Source organism: Anopheles bellator, chromosome 1, assembly GCF_943735745.2.
Source record: "Anopheles bellator chromosome 1, idAnoBellAS_SP24_06.2, whole genome shotgun sequence".
Lineage (NCBI taxonomy): Eukaryota > Metazoa > Arthropoda > Insecta > Diptera > Culicidae > Anopheles > Anopheles bellator.
Window position 1 is genome coordinate 43,783,045 of NC_071285.1, and position 13,127 is coordinate 43,796,171.

The 13,127-nt window shown below is 48.8% G+C and overlaps 5 protein-coding genes across 8 annotated transcripts; 3 read left to right on the top strand and 2 right to left on the bottom strand.

Annotated features, from left to right (window-relative positions):
- The first annotated feature begins 3,434 nt into the window (after positions 1-3,434).
- LOC131215670 (uncharacterized) lies at positions 3,435-8,258 on the top strand. The gene is made up of 6 exons (XM_058210062.1): positions 3,435-3,947; positions 5,339-5,690; positions 6,001-6,128; positions 6,481-6,540; positions 6,610-6,716; positions 6,794-8,258. Exons 1-6 carry the CDS (start codon positions 3,435-3,437, stop codon positions 8,256-8,258), a joined length of 2,625 nt encoding a protein of 874 aa, XP_058066045.1.
- Positions 8,259-8,968: 710 nt separating this feature from the next.
- Positions 8,969-9,827, top strand: LOC131205724 (zinc finger protein 706-like). Its single transcript, XM_058197949.1, has 2 exons — positions 8,969-9,062; positions 9,262-9,827. The coding sequence occupies exon 2, from the start codon at positions 9,264-9,266 to the stop codon at positions 9,495-9,497; it is 234 nt and encodes a 77-aa protein (XP_058053932.1). The 5' UTR covers positions 8,969-9,062; positions 9,262-9,263; the 3' UTR covers positions 9,498-9,827.
- A 46-nt stretch (positions 9,828-9,873) lies between these two features.
- LOC131205725 (zinc finger protein 706-like) lies at positions 9,874-10,673 on the bottom strand. 4 transcript variants are annotated; one of them, XR_009156757.1, is made up of 3 exons: positions 10,585-10,650; positions 10,177-10,518; positions 9,874-10,099 (listed from the first exon to the last, which is right to left on the bottom strand). XR_009156757.1 is itself a non-coding variant. In XM_058197950.1 (2 exons), exon 2 carries the CDS (start codon positions 10,473-10,475, stop codon positions 10,242-10,244), a length of 234 nt encoding a protein of 77 aa, XP_058053933.1. In that variant the 5' UTR covers positions 10,476-10,480; positions 10,542-10,673; the 3' UTR covers positions 9,874-10,241. The 4 variants fall into 4 exon arrangements, 3 of the variants coding, with proteins under 3 accessions (XP_058053933.1, XP_058053934.1, XP_058053936.1); XM_058197950.1 differs by having other exon boundaries at positions 9,874-10,480; positions 10,542-10,673; XM_058197951.1 differs by having other exon boundaries at positions 9,874-10,480; positions 10,585-10,668.
- Positions 10,674-11,004: 331 nt separating this feature from the next.
- On the top strand, positions 11,005-11,764 carry LOC131205723 (mediator of RNA polymerase II transcription subunit 20). The gene has a single exon (XM_058197948.1). The coding sequence runs from the start codon at positions 11,066-11,068 to the stop codon at positions 11,723-11,725; it is 660 nt and encodes a 219-aa protein (XP_058053931.1). The 5' UTR covers positions 11,005-11,065; the 3' UTR covers positions 11,726-11,764.
- Position 11,765: 1 nt separating this feature from the next.
- LOC131205722 (CDAN1-interacting nuclease 1) lies at positions 11,766-12,776 on the bottom strand. Its single transcript, XM_058197947.1, has 2 exons — positions 12,546-12,776; positions 11,766-12,477 (listed from the first exon to the last, which is right to left on the bottom strand). The coding sequence occupies exons 1-2, from the start codon at positions 12,755-12,757 to the stop codon at positions 11,826-11,828; spliced, it is 864 nt and encodes a 287-aa protein (XP_058053930.1). The 5' UTR covers positions 12,758-12,776; the 3' UTR covers positions 11,766-11,825.
- Between the last annotated feature and the right edge of the window lie 351 nt (positions 12,777-13,127).

Sequence of the window (13,127 nt, forward strand, 5' to 3'; positions counted from 1 at the left end):
TTATTTGGTACGAAACATCTCATCAACATCATCATCAGTAGCCGGCACCGGTGCAAAAAGTCGGTGAAGCCCCAGAATCGGGTGGATCCTCCGAGTGAGAGACGGTTCCAAGCCAAAACACGCATTTTTGTGTTGCAAAGCAGAGCAGAAATCTGAGAGCCTTTCTCTCTCTCTCTCTCTCTCTGTCGGTGCGTAAAAGGCGGCCAATATGTTTTCTTTTACTGCCCTCCCATAAGGTACCTGTTTATGAGAGTGCGCGGGTGGGCGGGCGGGCGTTCCCCCCTCTCAAATGATGATGATCATCATGGGGCACACATACACGCGTACGAAACGCATGTCCGCGTGGTGCGTCGTGTCCGGCAAATTTCTTTGTGATCCAATGATCAAACAGAGCGGAACACATGTTTTATTGCTACTCGTGGAGTGCATCCGGCCAACACTCTGGTCCACTGAACAGCATCTAGCCCACCGGCCACACGCACCCACACCCACCCACTGCTACTCCGTGGTATCATCTTTGTTTGGATTTTCGGCCACACTTTCCTTTCGGATTTGCAATGCAAAAATCCACTACACCGGGCAGCGTGCCGATATCCGCTTCACTCTGTATGTATGATGTTGTACACAAACACCATCAAATTGTTTCTTCCTTTGTTTTCCTATGCGTAAGAAGCTCCGATTTAAATGTATTTTTAATAACAAAATAAACTCGCGCAATAAATCCCGAATTTCGCCAAACCCCTGATCTCTTTCCTTTTCGGCAAGTCCATTGTGCGGTGACTCACACTGTGTTTGCGTGTGTGCAGCATCTAATACGCTTCACTGTGCAGCGGAAAAAGCGGGCCATCGAGGAAGACATTTGGCCACCTCTCTGATGAAGGCTGCGTATGGGAAAGCGATCAGCCCAAAGCGGAAGCGAACCGGCCCGCGTTTTATGCTGCCCTGGACCACACCGTGCCACTTTAATGGCTAATGTGGGGAGAGAATTTATGTGTGCCAGTCGGAAGTCATCCCGAGTTTTTTGTGTGTTAAAGGGATTGTTTCTCCAAAAATCGCTTAAACCCCGTGCACGTTGCCCTTGTTACTCCAATACACTTTGCACACGCCGTGCGCTAAATGGAAGATCATTGCCCATTTTTTGTATGTTGGCCCCATTTCCATCATGGCGTTCGCCGCTAAGCCCCCCCCCATGCCTGATGATGGCGGCGAGCCACACTTTATTGTGGAGGAATGATGATCGGAAAGAAAGTCATTATGATCATCGCGCTCCCCGACACCGGAAGATCGTTAACGAGTGGTTCTTTTTTGTTTTTCTGAGCGAAAATTAAACATTCATCCAACATCAATGGATGTTCACCCCGGATGTTCTTTCTGATGCTGCAAAGTGCAAACAATTTGCAGATTTCTTTTTTTCAGAATACACCCAAAATGGCGCTCATGTGGTGTCAGCTGGGAGTAATTTGCATGGCAAAACACGAATGGCAGGAAACAATAACCCTTTTAATACTCCATTCTTTGGCGTGCTGGATGTTGCGTAAGCGTATGGTTTGAAAAGTACTCCGCATAAACTAGATACAAGCCTTTTTTTCGACATAGTCACCTTGTAACTCAACACACTTCTCCAATCGCGATGCTCCAATTTCTGTAACGCGTCCAACTAGCACTAGGGTTTTTTCTCTTCAAAATAATTGTTTAAGAAGACGGCTACATCTTCATTCGACGGAAATCTTTGTTCTCCGAGGGTAATTTCTGAACAGGGAAAAAACGCAGTCCCTTGGGCCTAGTCCTGGTGGTCAAGCAGTTTAAACTGTGATTCGCTGATTTTCGCCATGGCAACCACTGAGCCACTTGATGACAATGGTAGAAAGCGCAGCAGAAAATGCGCCGAAAGCTTTCTCATGGCTAAGTGTTGACATTATTTGTGACAAAGATTTTTTTACACGTCCATAACCTCTTCTGTCTCGCCCACTTAATTCGGTGGTCCTCTAGCATCATTAGGTGAACTTTGGCGATGTTTTCGTCTGACTGAAATTTTCGTGAATAAATCGATCAGAAGATTGACAACCAAAATCACAGCATTCATTTATTAGTGCTGTCAACTTCATGTTTAGAGCGAAAACTTTTCAGACTACCCTCGTACATTGTTGGACACCATTTTGTGAGTTTGTTTTTGTGGCGTTAGGAGCTTAAGCTGTATGTTTTATTTCATCTCCGCTTCCCGTGTGACGACGGAAGGCACCGCACAGAACATAACGCCGTGAGTGTTGGTGAGTCACACTTGAGTTGATGGTGAGTGAAATCCTCGCAGCAAACTAGCCAGCCCCAAGCTGTCGACCCGTCATGGGTCGACGAGTTATGCAAAACGGAGCTGGAATCGAAACGCTTTTCGAAAAACAGAGATTCCGTGACGGAGGTGTTTCGCATAATGCTCTACGCTGGCCACCGGTATGTGCGTATGTTATAAATCACGAGCCTTTTTTATACTTTTAATGCGGACCTTACCGACAGAGGACTGTGAGGTCAGGGAAACTCTACAACGACGATGACGACGCCACTGCCGATCGATAAAAAGACGATGGAAAGGTGGTGAAATTTGATTTTCCATTTAACCCCTTTTGATGGTGTTTCCATAATCAAACAAATTAGCGTAAAACAAAAAGCGTGTGGCGACGATGAATCCACCGCTCCGGCACTCATGAAGTCGCGATGCGAAAGAAAAACCCTACGCTATTGGAATACAGGAAAAATCAGGAAACTTTCGCCCAAGGGGGTCGCTAGGGTAGATAGTGGGATGAGTGCGCCGTTGTCTATCAAATCGACCCTCTCGAGAGCGCGGACGATGCAAATCAACCCATCATCATCATCATCGGCCGCTGCGCCGCGCCTTACTGATCGTGATGAGCTGATTGGGTGAAAGCAATTAAAGATGGTTGGTTCTCCTCTTTTCACTATCCGCCTTTTTATACGCCTTTTTTTGACTGCGAGTTCGAGAGAGCGACTCGGGGCGGCCCAAAAAATGGCGTGGAAATTCGTATCCGTTCCATCAGCAAGGGGGGGCACGCGCGCCCGCCGTAGCTCGGCACGATTAGCACCGTTTACGGATTAGATAAATTGATCCGATGGCCAATTACCGATTACCAACCGAGAGGAAGACAGCACTTTGCCAAAGAACTGGTGAGAAAAGGAAGAGAGAGAGAGAGAAAGGGCTGTAAACTGGATGCAACTTTAAGCCTTCAAATTTGCGGTGAATTAACATTCGCGAAAGAGGAAAAACTGGGCTCGAGGACGCGAATCACTGTGCACTGGCACTGTGTTATCATCCATCCTTGAATAATGTGCTATAATTGACCAAACTACGACTACCATATTTTATTGATCAAATATTCTGCTACTTTTCCTTCTTTCCTTCCAAACAAGCAGCACAGCCGTTGAAAATGGCGCCTCAAAACTCGACACTGATTAACGATTCGACGGGTTCGGCCTCGCTGGTCACCTCGGCCGAGGAGCTGGGCAAATTTAGCCCCATCCTGCCGGCCAAGAACCATCACCACCATCATCACCATCGTCATCACCACCACCATCGTCATCAAAGTCGCGATCAAGGACAGCAGCACCAGCAGAAACCCCGGCTGCGTACGCCCGAGGTTCCGCCGGTGTCGGCCAGTTCCAGTTCCTTGGACAACAACGCGAAGCCCAGCACGAAGGATACCACCACAACCACAACATTGAACGCCAACAGCCAACAGCTACCGCAAGCCACCATGCGCGCCCCACCATCCCGGCCCGGAAGCTTTCGAACGGCGGTGGAACCACCGCCACTGGCCAAGGATGTGCCGCAGGGGCATGACCACCACCAGCAACCACTCCATCGTCGGTCCAGTGCGCAGGACACTGGTGCCACCGCCAGCAACTGCGGCACCGGTCGGGGCACGGTGAAACGAGAGCTGGTAAGTCATGCCGCTACCTGCGAGTTTGTGTTACACATTTATTATTGGCCCTCAACTATGACGTCATGAGTACATAATTGGCGCGCTTTAGACGCAGAAAAAGGATTGAATTTTCACCCGCGTGTGTTACGCAATCAAAAAAGTCGAGGACGAAAATCGCGGACGTCATATGCTAACACCGACGGGTTGATGTCGATGCAAAGAGTCAGCACGACGAGGGGTTTGATCGATAGCTGGGCCGCGTGACCAGCAAAATTGGAATTGGCGTTTTTGGGCAGCATATGGCCCGGGTTCTTGTGCGCCACCCAACAAAATCGATGCATCCACCAGACGGAACATAATGAAATTGATGTTCATGGCGTTTTTTCTTTGGGAATTTATGCATGACTTTGGAACCGAATGGAGTTGTAAGGATTCTAATTTCTCAGCCGCTCCGTGGGTCTCCAGAGCGCCAATCGTTCTTTTTCCCATGAAAGTGCACTTTTCATGGCCTCCACCGATTTATCGCAACACCTGCCATCGGTGGTGTGTTGCTAGGTGACGTTGAACGACTTTATTTTGACAACGTTCAAAGTGTGGCGATGTCAGTTGGGACCACTATACGTGCATAAAACGCCACGATTCCCTTTGGAATTCTCGTGCCACGTCGCATACCGTCCTTTTATAGCAACAACCTCAAACACAGAGTAGATTGTGTGCCGGTTCTCTGTCGGCCTCACAATCGATGTGACAAGTCATCGTTAGTTTGGCTCACGTCCTGCCAGAGTCCAATAGGACACTCGGTTTATTTTTTCTTCGTTCGTACATTTTTCGCTTTCATTAAAAGAACGCCCCCAGAACGACCGACCTCCCACCGCAACGGAGGAGGGCACACAGACACAATGAGAAGGTGTTAATGGCGCGCCATCATCTGGCACAATGGTGCGCCAGGTTCCGGAATTTCGTTCCGTGTGTGGTGATCGAAAGCGAAAGGAAACCTAGACCCTATTGTCCCACGATGAACCGCGTGCTACGAGCACGTGTACTCACTGGCACAACTGGAACAGCAACTATGTTTGAAAGGGTGTCACTTCGAAAACGGGACCACTCCCGCTATCTTGCGTTTAGTAAGGGTTTTTTACCGATCGTTTTGCGTTTTATAACACTTTTCTGGGGTTCGTCGCTTCGACAGGTCTTTCGTTAATTGGCACGTGTTTTCAAATGCATTCTTTTTTAGTTGTGGCTTCCAAATATCTACAGAGTGATTGGGAAAACTTTAAATTTTCTACTCAAAACACTGCAAAACAATATTTTATTAAGATGCTCAATGCCTGAGCAAGAAGTTTTTGCAGTTTAAAATATTATACAAAAACGAGTTTTATTTACAAAAAAAAACTACGTTTATGTTTCAGCTAAACTCTATTCCCTGCCATCAGCACTCACATCGGCCCACCAGCAGCAGAAGCAGCATCAGGAGGTACCCGGAGAGCATCGAATCCGACGGCAACGTGACCGACGATACGGACGATGCGTTCGACGGTGGCACTCCGGAACCACCGACAGAACCTGTCGCAGCCGCCGCCACCGCTGACGCCACCGCCGCGGCAGCTCCACAGGCCGGCCCCAGCTCTGAGATTGAAATACCGATCTGGATTCGGGGCGAGGCCCGGTTCGTGTCCGGCATCAACGAAGCGACCACGTGCAGCAACATTATCCGCGCGCTGATCGACGACGAGGTACAGAACGGAAACTACGGTCCGGAAGGTACGTACCCCCGGCCAGAGCGGAGGAGCCACACGAAACACGATGCTTATCGGCTACCGGCCGCAACGCATCGATCGGTCGGCGCGCGTAGGGCGCAAGGGTCGGTCCCTGCCTCTCAAGAAGCAGAACTTTTGGATCCCATTTTCTTGTCCGATTATGCGCACGCTGACGCTGGCTGGCTGGCTGGCCATTAAGGCAAACATGATTCATTTGAATTTTAATTACCTCATTTTTCCTCCTTTTTCCGGTTCTTCTTCTTCCTCGTTTGCTGCGCTGCTTCGTTTGACGTGCCGGGCGGCTCCATGTTCAGATGTCGCAGTATCGCGTGATGTGAACGATTACGTGATAATAGAACGATGGCGTGAGGTCGAGCAAGTGCTCACCGGCGACACACGAATCCTTTCAATCTGGAGCGCGTGGGGCGACGCCAGGAACGAGGTAGGTCTGCTGTGTGCCTCTCCCCCTATCCAGGGCTCGACACGACGACGCCACGCTAGGGGTTGTTCCGTGCGACATTTTTATGACGCCAAACGCAACCCCAACCAAACACGGGCCGGCCTAAACCATATACCAGCCATAGCCTCCAGAGGTCGGTTGTGGGTCGATTTGTGGCGCATGTACACAAATTACCCTTACGCGCCGCGCTTCACCGCCCTCGCTCATCGGGACTAACATTTCTGAGGCATTCGCGTTTCGCGTTTTATTATATCAGCAACATAATAACTCTCCGTCGACTTACAACATGTTCTCCTCTCCCCTTTTCTTTACTCGGTCGCGTGTCCCCGAATAGGTGCAGTTCCGGTTGAAAATCAATAAAGCTTACACCGAAAAGGCTCCCGTCGGTGACAAGGTGAGATAGCGAGCTCCCGTTGATTCGATTCTGGTTTAGTAACTCCTTTAACCTCCGTCCTTCTTTCAGGAGAACAAATCCAAGAAGCAGAAAGAAAAGATCGGCCTCATCAACCGCATGATGCGCAAGGTGCTGAAGCAGGGCGAAGCTATTCAGAATCATCTTTCGCAGATAAGGTACACCGGGCCCTGTCCTATTCCTCCACCGATCGTCGCGTTTACTAACTCTTCTTCTTCCTCCTCTATCGACCCAGCCAAAAATCAACGGAGAAGCGCCAGCAGGACAAGTTCCGCAAGTACGTGCGCAAGAACTGCGGCAAGCATCTGATCATGGAGAACTTTCTGCACGACGCGACTACCAACCTATCCGATCTGTCGGTGGACGGCGAACCGCTCGTGGCAGCGGGAGGAAACGTTGCCGCAGGCGCCACCCCCGCCACCAGTGGGGAAGGAAGCCAAAAGAAGGAGAAAGTTCGACGCAGCACCTTTCCGGGGAAGCTGCTCTTTTCCGCACGAAAGAGTACCTCATCGAGGGTAGCCGCTGGTGATGGTGGCGGCGGTGGTCGCGTACTGAAGAACATCCTGTTCGAGTCGTCCGATCAGCTGGATGGTGTGAAGGCGAACGAAGACGAGCTGCTGCTGGTGATCGATCACACTTCCGACAGTGACAGCGGGATCTTCACCAACAATGTGCTGAGCCGACGCGACACGCTGCCGAAGCGGCCAAACTTTGGATCGATGGTGGAAATCGACCGGTACACCAAAGACCTGGACGACGGCGGTGAACTGGTCGAGTTCCAGGGTCGTGGATTTAGTAGCGATTCGGTGCGCCGTCAGCAGAAGTATCATCGGTCCAAGCGCCGGTACGATTCACTCCGGTGTCATCACCAGAATCGGTGCCGTTTGGACAGTGCTGCGTCCGAGGACGACGGTGTAGCGTCGTCCGCCGGCGGGTGTAGATCATCCGAGGTGGACCAGGAGTTGGTCGAGCTGGTCGGTGGCGAGTCGAATGTCGATGGATCACTTGATGAAGCGAACGGCGGGCATGAGGAAGGCGAGGATGCCGATGAGGATCTGACGCCGCCGGTCGATGATTTCGAGTCCAGCCAGCAGGTGGACCTGCGTCGCGGCACCTTCAACCGGACCTCGTTCCGGTTCGATCTGATCCGCCAGGAGATTGCGATCAAGATGGCCGAGATGCAGCATCTGCTCGAGCAGGAGGAGGATCTGTTGCGGCGGCTGAAGCTGAAGAGTGCCAAATTTCATGCCGAAAATCAAATCTATCGCTCGCACATAGGGCTTGACTTTCACGTTGAACGCCTGCAGCAGTCGATCGATCGATGCGCTCAGGAGATCATCGATATCGAGCAGCAGCTGCTCGAAACGAAGATGGAGATCGAAGAAAAGTCGCCGCTGATCGACAATTTGCGTGCCCTGCTCGAGGCACAGGAAGCAGGATTATGCTATCGACGCCCGGTGAGGTCCCAGGAGCAGCAGCAGCAGCGATACGGCATCACGACGCACTTCCCATCGGGCTCCGTGGACGGTACCGGGCTAAGTGCGGACACGTGTTTCACGCATCAGGCAACAACCGTGCGTGCAACTTCGCGCAACAGTCTCACGCTGTCGGCGAAGCGCAAGTCCGGCCCACCGAGCGAGGTGGAGTTTGTGGACAATATTTACGAGTTTTGTGATAATAATCAAAGTTTTGTAGTGTAAGCCGCGCCAAACAAACGCATGCGTCGCCAACCGTTGACTTAGAGATAGACTCTCCAAACACAGCACTATATTTACCTTAGGAACTTAGGATACGATTCAGCAAAGGGGATAATGGGACTGGGAACGACGTGTTACTTGTTATACCGACCACAGTTTAGTTCCGCTCAATAACAACTGAACGCTTATGATACCTTCCGAGGCCTTAATTAACATCGAAGGATTATGGAATCGGAATCGGAGGAACGTTACGTTACATCGTGTTTTTTATCTGTTATGCAAACCCCCAATGCTGTCCGGTACGGTATGCGATATTTAATAAATATTTACTTACGGAAAATCGCAGAACTAGGTGCTGGGAATGCGAGTTTCTTGTATTTCTTAATCATGATGCACGTGATTGCGTTTTATTATCAAAGAATGGGCCGAACTGAACTATCAACTATGTCAATGTTTTGTATCAAAGTTCTGGTTCGAGCCTACAAAAAAACTTATTCAAATCAGTGCAGCGTAGTTTGTAAGCGTATCTTCAACTCACAAATTAAAATTTCTGAATGCATACAAAATAAATCAGATGTTACACATTTTGTCGGTGCTCGTTGAGATTTTCAGATTTTCCGCAAGAGATACGATTTTTCCATTTTCGCTCTGCAGCGCCATCTGCATGTGAATCACAAGAACTACACTCAGGCAAAACGTCAAATGCCAATGCAAACACAGCCATCAAGAAAACCTGTGCGAGAACACGTCGTTCTCTTGTTTATTTCCCTTGAAAAAAGTGTTCACCGCGGCCTCTGTAAGAAATAAGTAAGTAGGGTGCAATATGCCAAAAACGCGAACATTTTCGTAACGAGACAGACTCCAAAGCCGTTCTTATATCGCCAAAAACATGCGATAACCATCTCTCCATACCTTCTACAACCAGCGTCCCCACCACGCAACGAACATTGGCAAAAAGCTTTTCCTAATCGAACCGTCTCTCCTTTCTATGTCTTGCAACATCCAGCTATGGCTCGAGGCCACCAGAAAATCCAGTCGCAACAGAAGGCGCAAGAGAAACAGGCCAAAATGAAGAAACAGCAGGGGCACGGGCTGAGCGACCAAATGAAGGCCGCACAGAAGGCGCTCGTGTTTTCCTGCGCCGTTTGTAAATCACAGATGCCCGACCCGAAAACGTACAAGCAGCACTTTGAAAACAAACATCCCAAAAATGACCTACCGGCGGAGCTAAAGGACGTATAAAAGAAACTTTGGTCAGCCAACCAACAGACAGACCTGTCGTTCCTCCAATGTATGCGCCGTGTGGCAGTGAAGCGGCGCATTCCCGGTTTTTCTTTCCCTCATGTTCTCAGTGACCGCACGCAGGGTGTTGTATTTTCCAATCAATCCACGTGCTTTCGGAACACAGAAAAAAGTAGACAATTTACTGCACGCTCCCGACGAGTGTACTGATAAGTGGCCGCGCAACTGATTTGTTCCGATTCCTCTCGGGGTTATGCTACCAATTTTTAATCCAATTACAAGCACTCTTTGATAATCGTATGATAATGAATAAACTAATACAGACGTTGACATTTTTTGAACCGCTGAGTATTTATTGTATCGTACAACGAAAGAAGCATCACTTTCCAGGTGTATATTAATTCAGTTTATTTAATACTCTACTTGTCAAGTGTAAAGGAGAAAGAGTGCGCAAGGAAGGAGCCAGACACGACGCGCAGTCCTGGCTTCGAAGCACCCAACTATTTACATTGAACCTGCAAGAACCGAATAATATATCAAAAATTCAATACTCGTTCCCAATGGTCTAAGTAACGGTAGCGCCAAGTAGCAGGATTCAGAAGCTGTGTCAAAATCGAACGTGAATGGAAGAGTATTAAATGTAAAAGGTTGCATCGTTGAGCAATTCGTGGAATCGAACCTCTCGGAATGACATCGACGGTGGTCGCCGGATTTGGCCCACTCAGTTGCGCATAGGACTCCCTGTTACACATCTTTCAGTTCCGCCGGAAGCTCCGACTTTGGGTGCTTATTTTCAAAGTGCTGTTTGTACGTTTTCGGGTCGGGCATCTGCGATTTACAAACGGCGCAGGAAAACACGAGCGCCTTCTGTGCGGCCTTCATCTGGTCGCTCAGCCCGTGGCCCTGCTGTTTCTTCATTTTGGCCTGTTTCTCTTGCGCCTTCTGTTGCGACTGGATTTTCTGATGACCACGAGCCATTATTACTGCGAAATAAACCACACATCAATAGAATCAATTGATGCTGAGTCACAACGATAATTGTACCTTTTCCTTTGTGCGATGGAGAAAACAGAGCGCGATTACTTACGTTGTAGCCCGAGATTTGTTGTGCGAAAATTGATTATTATTTATTTTGATGGCAAATGGCTGGAGATCAAAATTTGTTGCGTTCTCTACATTTGACAATCGCTTGTCAACATCAACGGGAAATCGAAAAACATCGAATAGTTTTTGAAACTTAATCATTATTCTGCCGATTTCAACTGTGGCGGATTGGTTGTCGTGGAGTTTTCAACGTTTGACCATCAAATATTACCATTGCAACTAAAGTGGTTATGCTTTTCTAGTAAATACTGTTAACTCTGACCGTCTGCCTTATGTCTCTTGGTTTTCGATGTTAATGTTCTATATCAACCTTGCGCATATCTCAGCATCTAAACAAAAACAGCATCGTAAACAACTATTTTGCCGTGTACACAATTTCAACTAGTGAAGTGGGACATTGCATTCGGAATCGGCAGTGGCCAAATCTCCCGTCCGATAGGAAAAAACCCACCCAATAACCAATCATGGGAGTCACCGTTCTACAGCAATACCCAGTGGAAAACAAATCCGGAGCCCAAACCATCGACTTTCTGTTGAAACGTGTGCTCAATCTCGGAGCCGTACCCGCCGGCCACTTTCTGGTCGACTGCGAAACGTACAGCTCTAATCCGCAACTGGGACCACCGAGAACGGTGCACATCTTGCATAACTCCGAACAGCCAGCCTCAGTGTTTTCGATTCTCGACACCGGCAACAAACAGATCTCGCTCGTAACGGATGGACTATTCGATTTGCTGATGACGCGAATCGCACCGGCCTACTCGTCTAAAAAGCAAACAAAGATCGAATCGAAAGGGCAACGGTTCGAATTTGGCGATTTTCTCATCAAGCTGGGTAGCGTTACGATGAGCCAGAACTTTAAAGGTGTGCTGGTAGAGGTAGAATACCGCCCCTGTCTGGTACCTGGAAGCTGCTGGGAGCTGATGAGGGAGTTTCTGCAAGGATTCCTCGGTTCGAACGTGTCCAACGCGATGCCGGCATATTTTACCCAGCGTTCCAGCATCAACCCGAACCACTCGAAGGCGAACGAAATCTACCAACCCATCGACACAATCAACCAATACCTGGAGCACTTTACAAACTATCGGAAACAAACCATGGCTCCGTTAGGGGCACGACCTTGACTTGGTCATTTAATAAAACACGTTTTGGTGGTTTAAGATGTACAATATTCAGGTCCATTTTATTGTTCTAATGTATTTACAGCATATTTCAAATGGTCCACTAATCAGTGTCTACCAAAGAGCATGGTAGGTTGAATGTGAGGAATTCTATTTCCTCCGTTTCGGGAAACCCGTCTGTTACTATCACCTCGTTACCGTTTTCCGCACAATCGGCAATGCTGTCAACGTATCCGAACCAGTATATAACTACACCTGGACCAAAGCGATTGCCGTAGCTAGCCAGCTGGTCCTTGACGTAACGCCGGTGGGAATCCACGTCCCCGAACGATGCTTTACTCTCGATCCAGTTGATTACCTGACCGCGAAACAAACACGGTACGGCTAGCTTCAAATCGGGCGTCTTATCATATCCTGTGCGTCGCAAATCGCCCTCGTCGTAGAACACCATCCCCGCCGCCCTGGCTAACTTCTTCATACGATCTTCGTACTCTTCGCCGATGCACCGCCGTATCGCATCGGTAATCGGTCCATCCATGTGTTCGCTATGCAGACAGTAGCTCACGTTCATTGCCAGCAGTGAATCGGGAATCATGTCCGGCACGCGCAGCATGTCCAAAACTTCCGAACGCGGCAGGTTTTGGTACAGCTTTCCGAGTAGTATCCGACACACTACCGTTGAGGGTATGCGTAGTTTCACGGCCATTTTCAGCAGAATATCATGATCTGGCGTTTGCTTGGCAGCGTTCTGGTACCTAAGACGAAGCGAGAACAGAGTTATCAATCGGCCGTCCGTTCAATCCGGCCAACGACGATCACTTACTGGCTGACCAGCGAACCAGCCTTGGCCACGAGTCGCGAGTATGTTGTTTTCACCCTCTGCAGTACCACCTTCGACAGGATGCTTCCCAGTGTTATTGCGGAAAGCTCCGGGAACCTGCTCTCCAGTTCCACGCTGCAGTTATTTAAATCGCCATCGTAGGCACGAATGAAGTTCTGTATTTCTGTAAACTGTTCTGTGCTGACAACGACCATTTTCTCGCTATTTTTACCAAACGCCTCGAAATTCTACGGTAAACTGTTTGCAGGGTCAAAACATCCGAACGAGAGGTAAACATTGCCACTGACATTTCGTTCAAAATGCTACCTTTGCGAACGTTGGGATCCGTTGGCTTTCAAAAGGTAAATGGAAAGTCGCACTTTAACGATTGGAAATGCAAAGTAGCCCTCATTAGCAATTTCTAGCAATTTCGTTTTAATTGCAGCGTTGGTAAAATATGCTGCTGTCTTCGCCCGGCTGTCACTCCGTTCGAACGGGGTTATTTATATTATCATCCCGGGATGCCTTATAATTAAAATAACAATTCAAATAAATTTTATGTAAGTGTTTCATATTTAATGTCAT

Excerpts from the sequence above, each read along its gene's own strand:
- LOC131215670 (XM_058210062.1), top strand. The coding sequence starts at position 3,435 with ATGGCGCCTCAAAACTCGACACTGATTAACGATTCGACGGGTTCGGCC. Across the intron at positions 3,948-5,338 it reads GCACGGTGAAACGAGAGCTG|CTAAACTCTATTCCCTGCCA; the intron begins GTAAGTCATGCC and ends TTTATGTTTCAG. Across the intron at positions 6,717-6,793 it reads AATCATCTTTCGCAGATAAG|CCAAAAATCAACGGAGAAGC; the intron begins GTACACCGGGCC and ends CTATCGACCCAG.
- LOC131205724 (XM_058197949.1), top strand. The coding sequence starts at position 9,264 with ATGGCTCGAGGCCACCAGAAAATCCAGTCGCAACAGAAGGCGCAAGAG.
- LOC131205725 (XM_058197950.1), bottom strand. The coding sequence starts at position 10,475 with ATGGCTCGTGGTCATCAGAAAATCCAGTCGCAACAGAAGGCGCAAGAG.
- LOC131205723 (XM_058197948.1), top strand. The coding sequence starts at position 11,066 with ATGGGAGTCACCGTTCTACAGCAATACCCAGTGGAAAACAAATCCGGA.
- LOC131205722 (XM_058197947.1), bottom strand. The coding sequence starts at position 12,757 with ATGGTCGTTGTCAGCACAGAACAGTTTACAGAAATACAGAACTTCATT. Across the intron at positions 12,478-12,545 it reads GCTGGTTCGCTGGTCAGCCA|GTACCAGAACGCTGCCAAGC; the intron begins GTAAGTGATCGT and ends GCTTCGTCTTAG.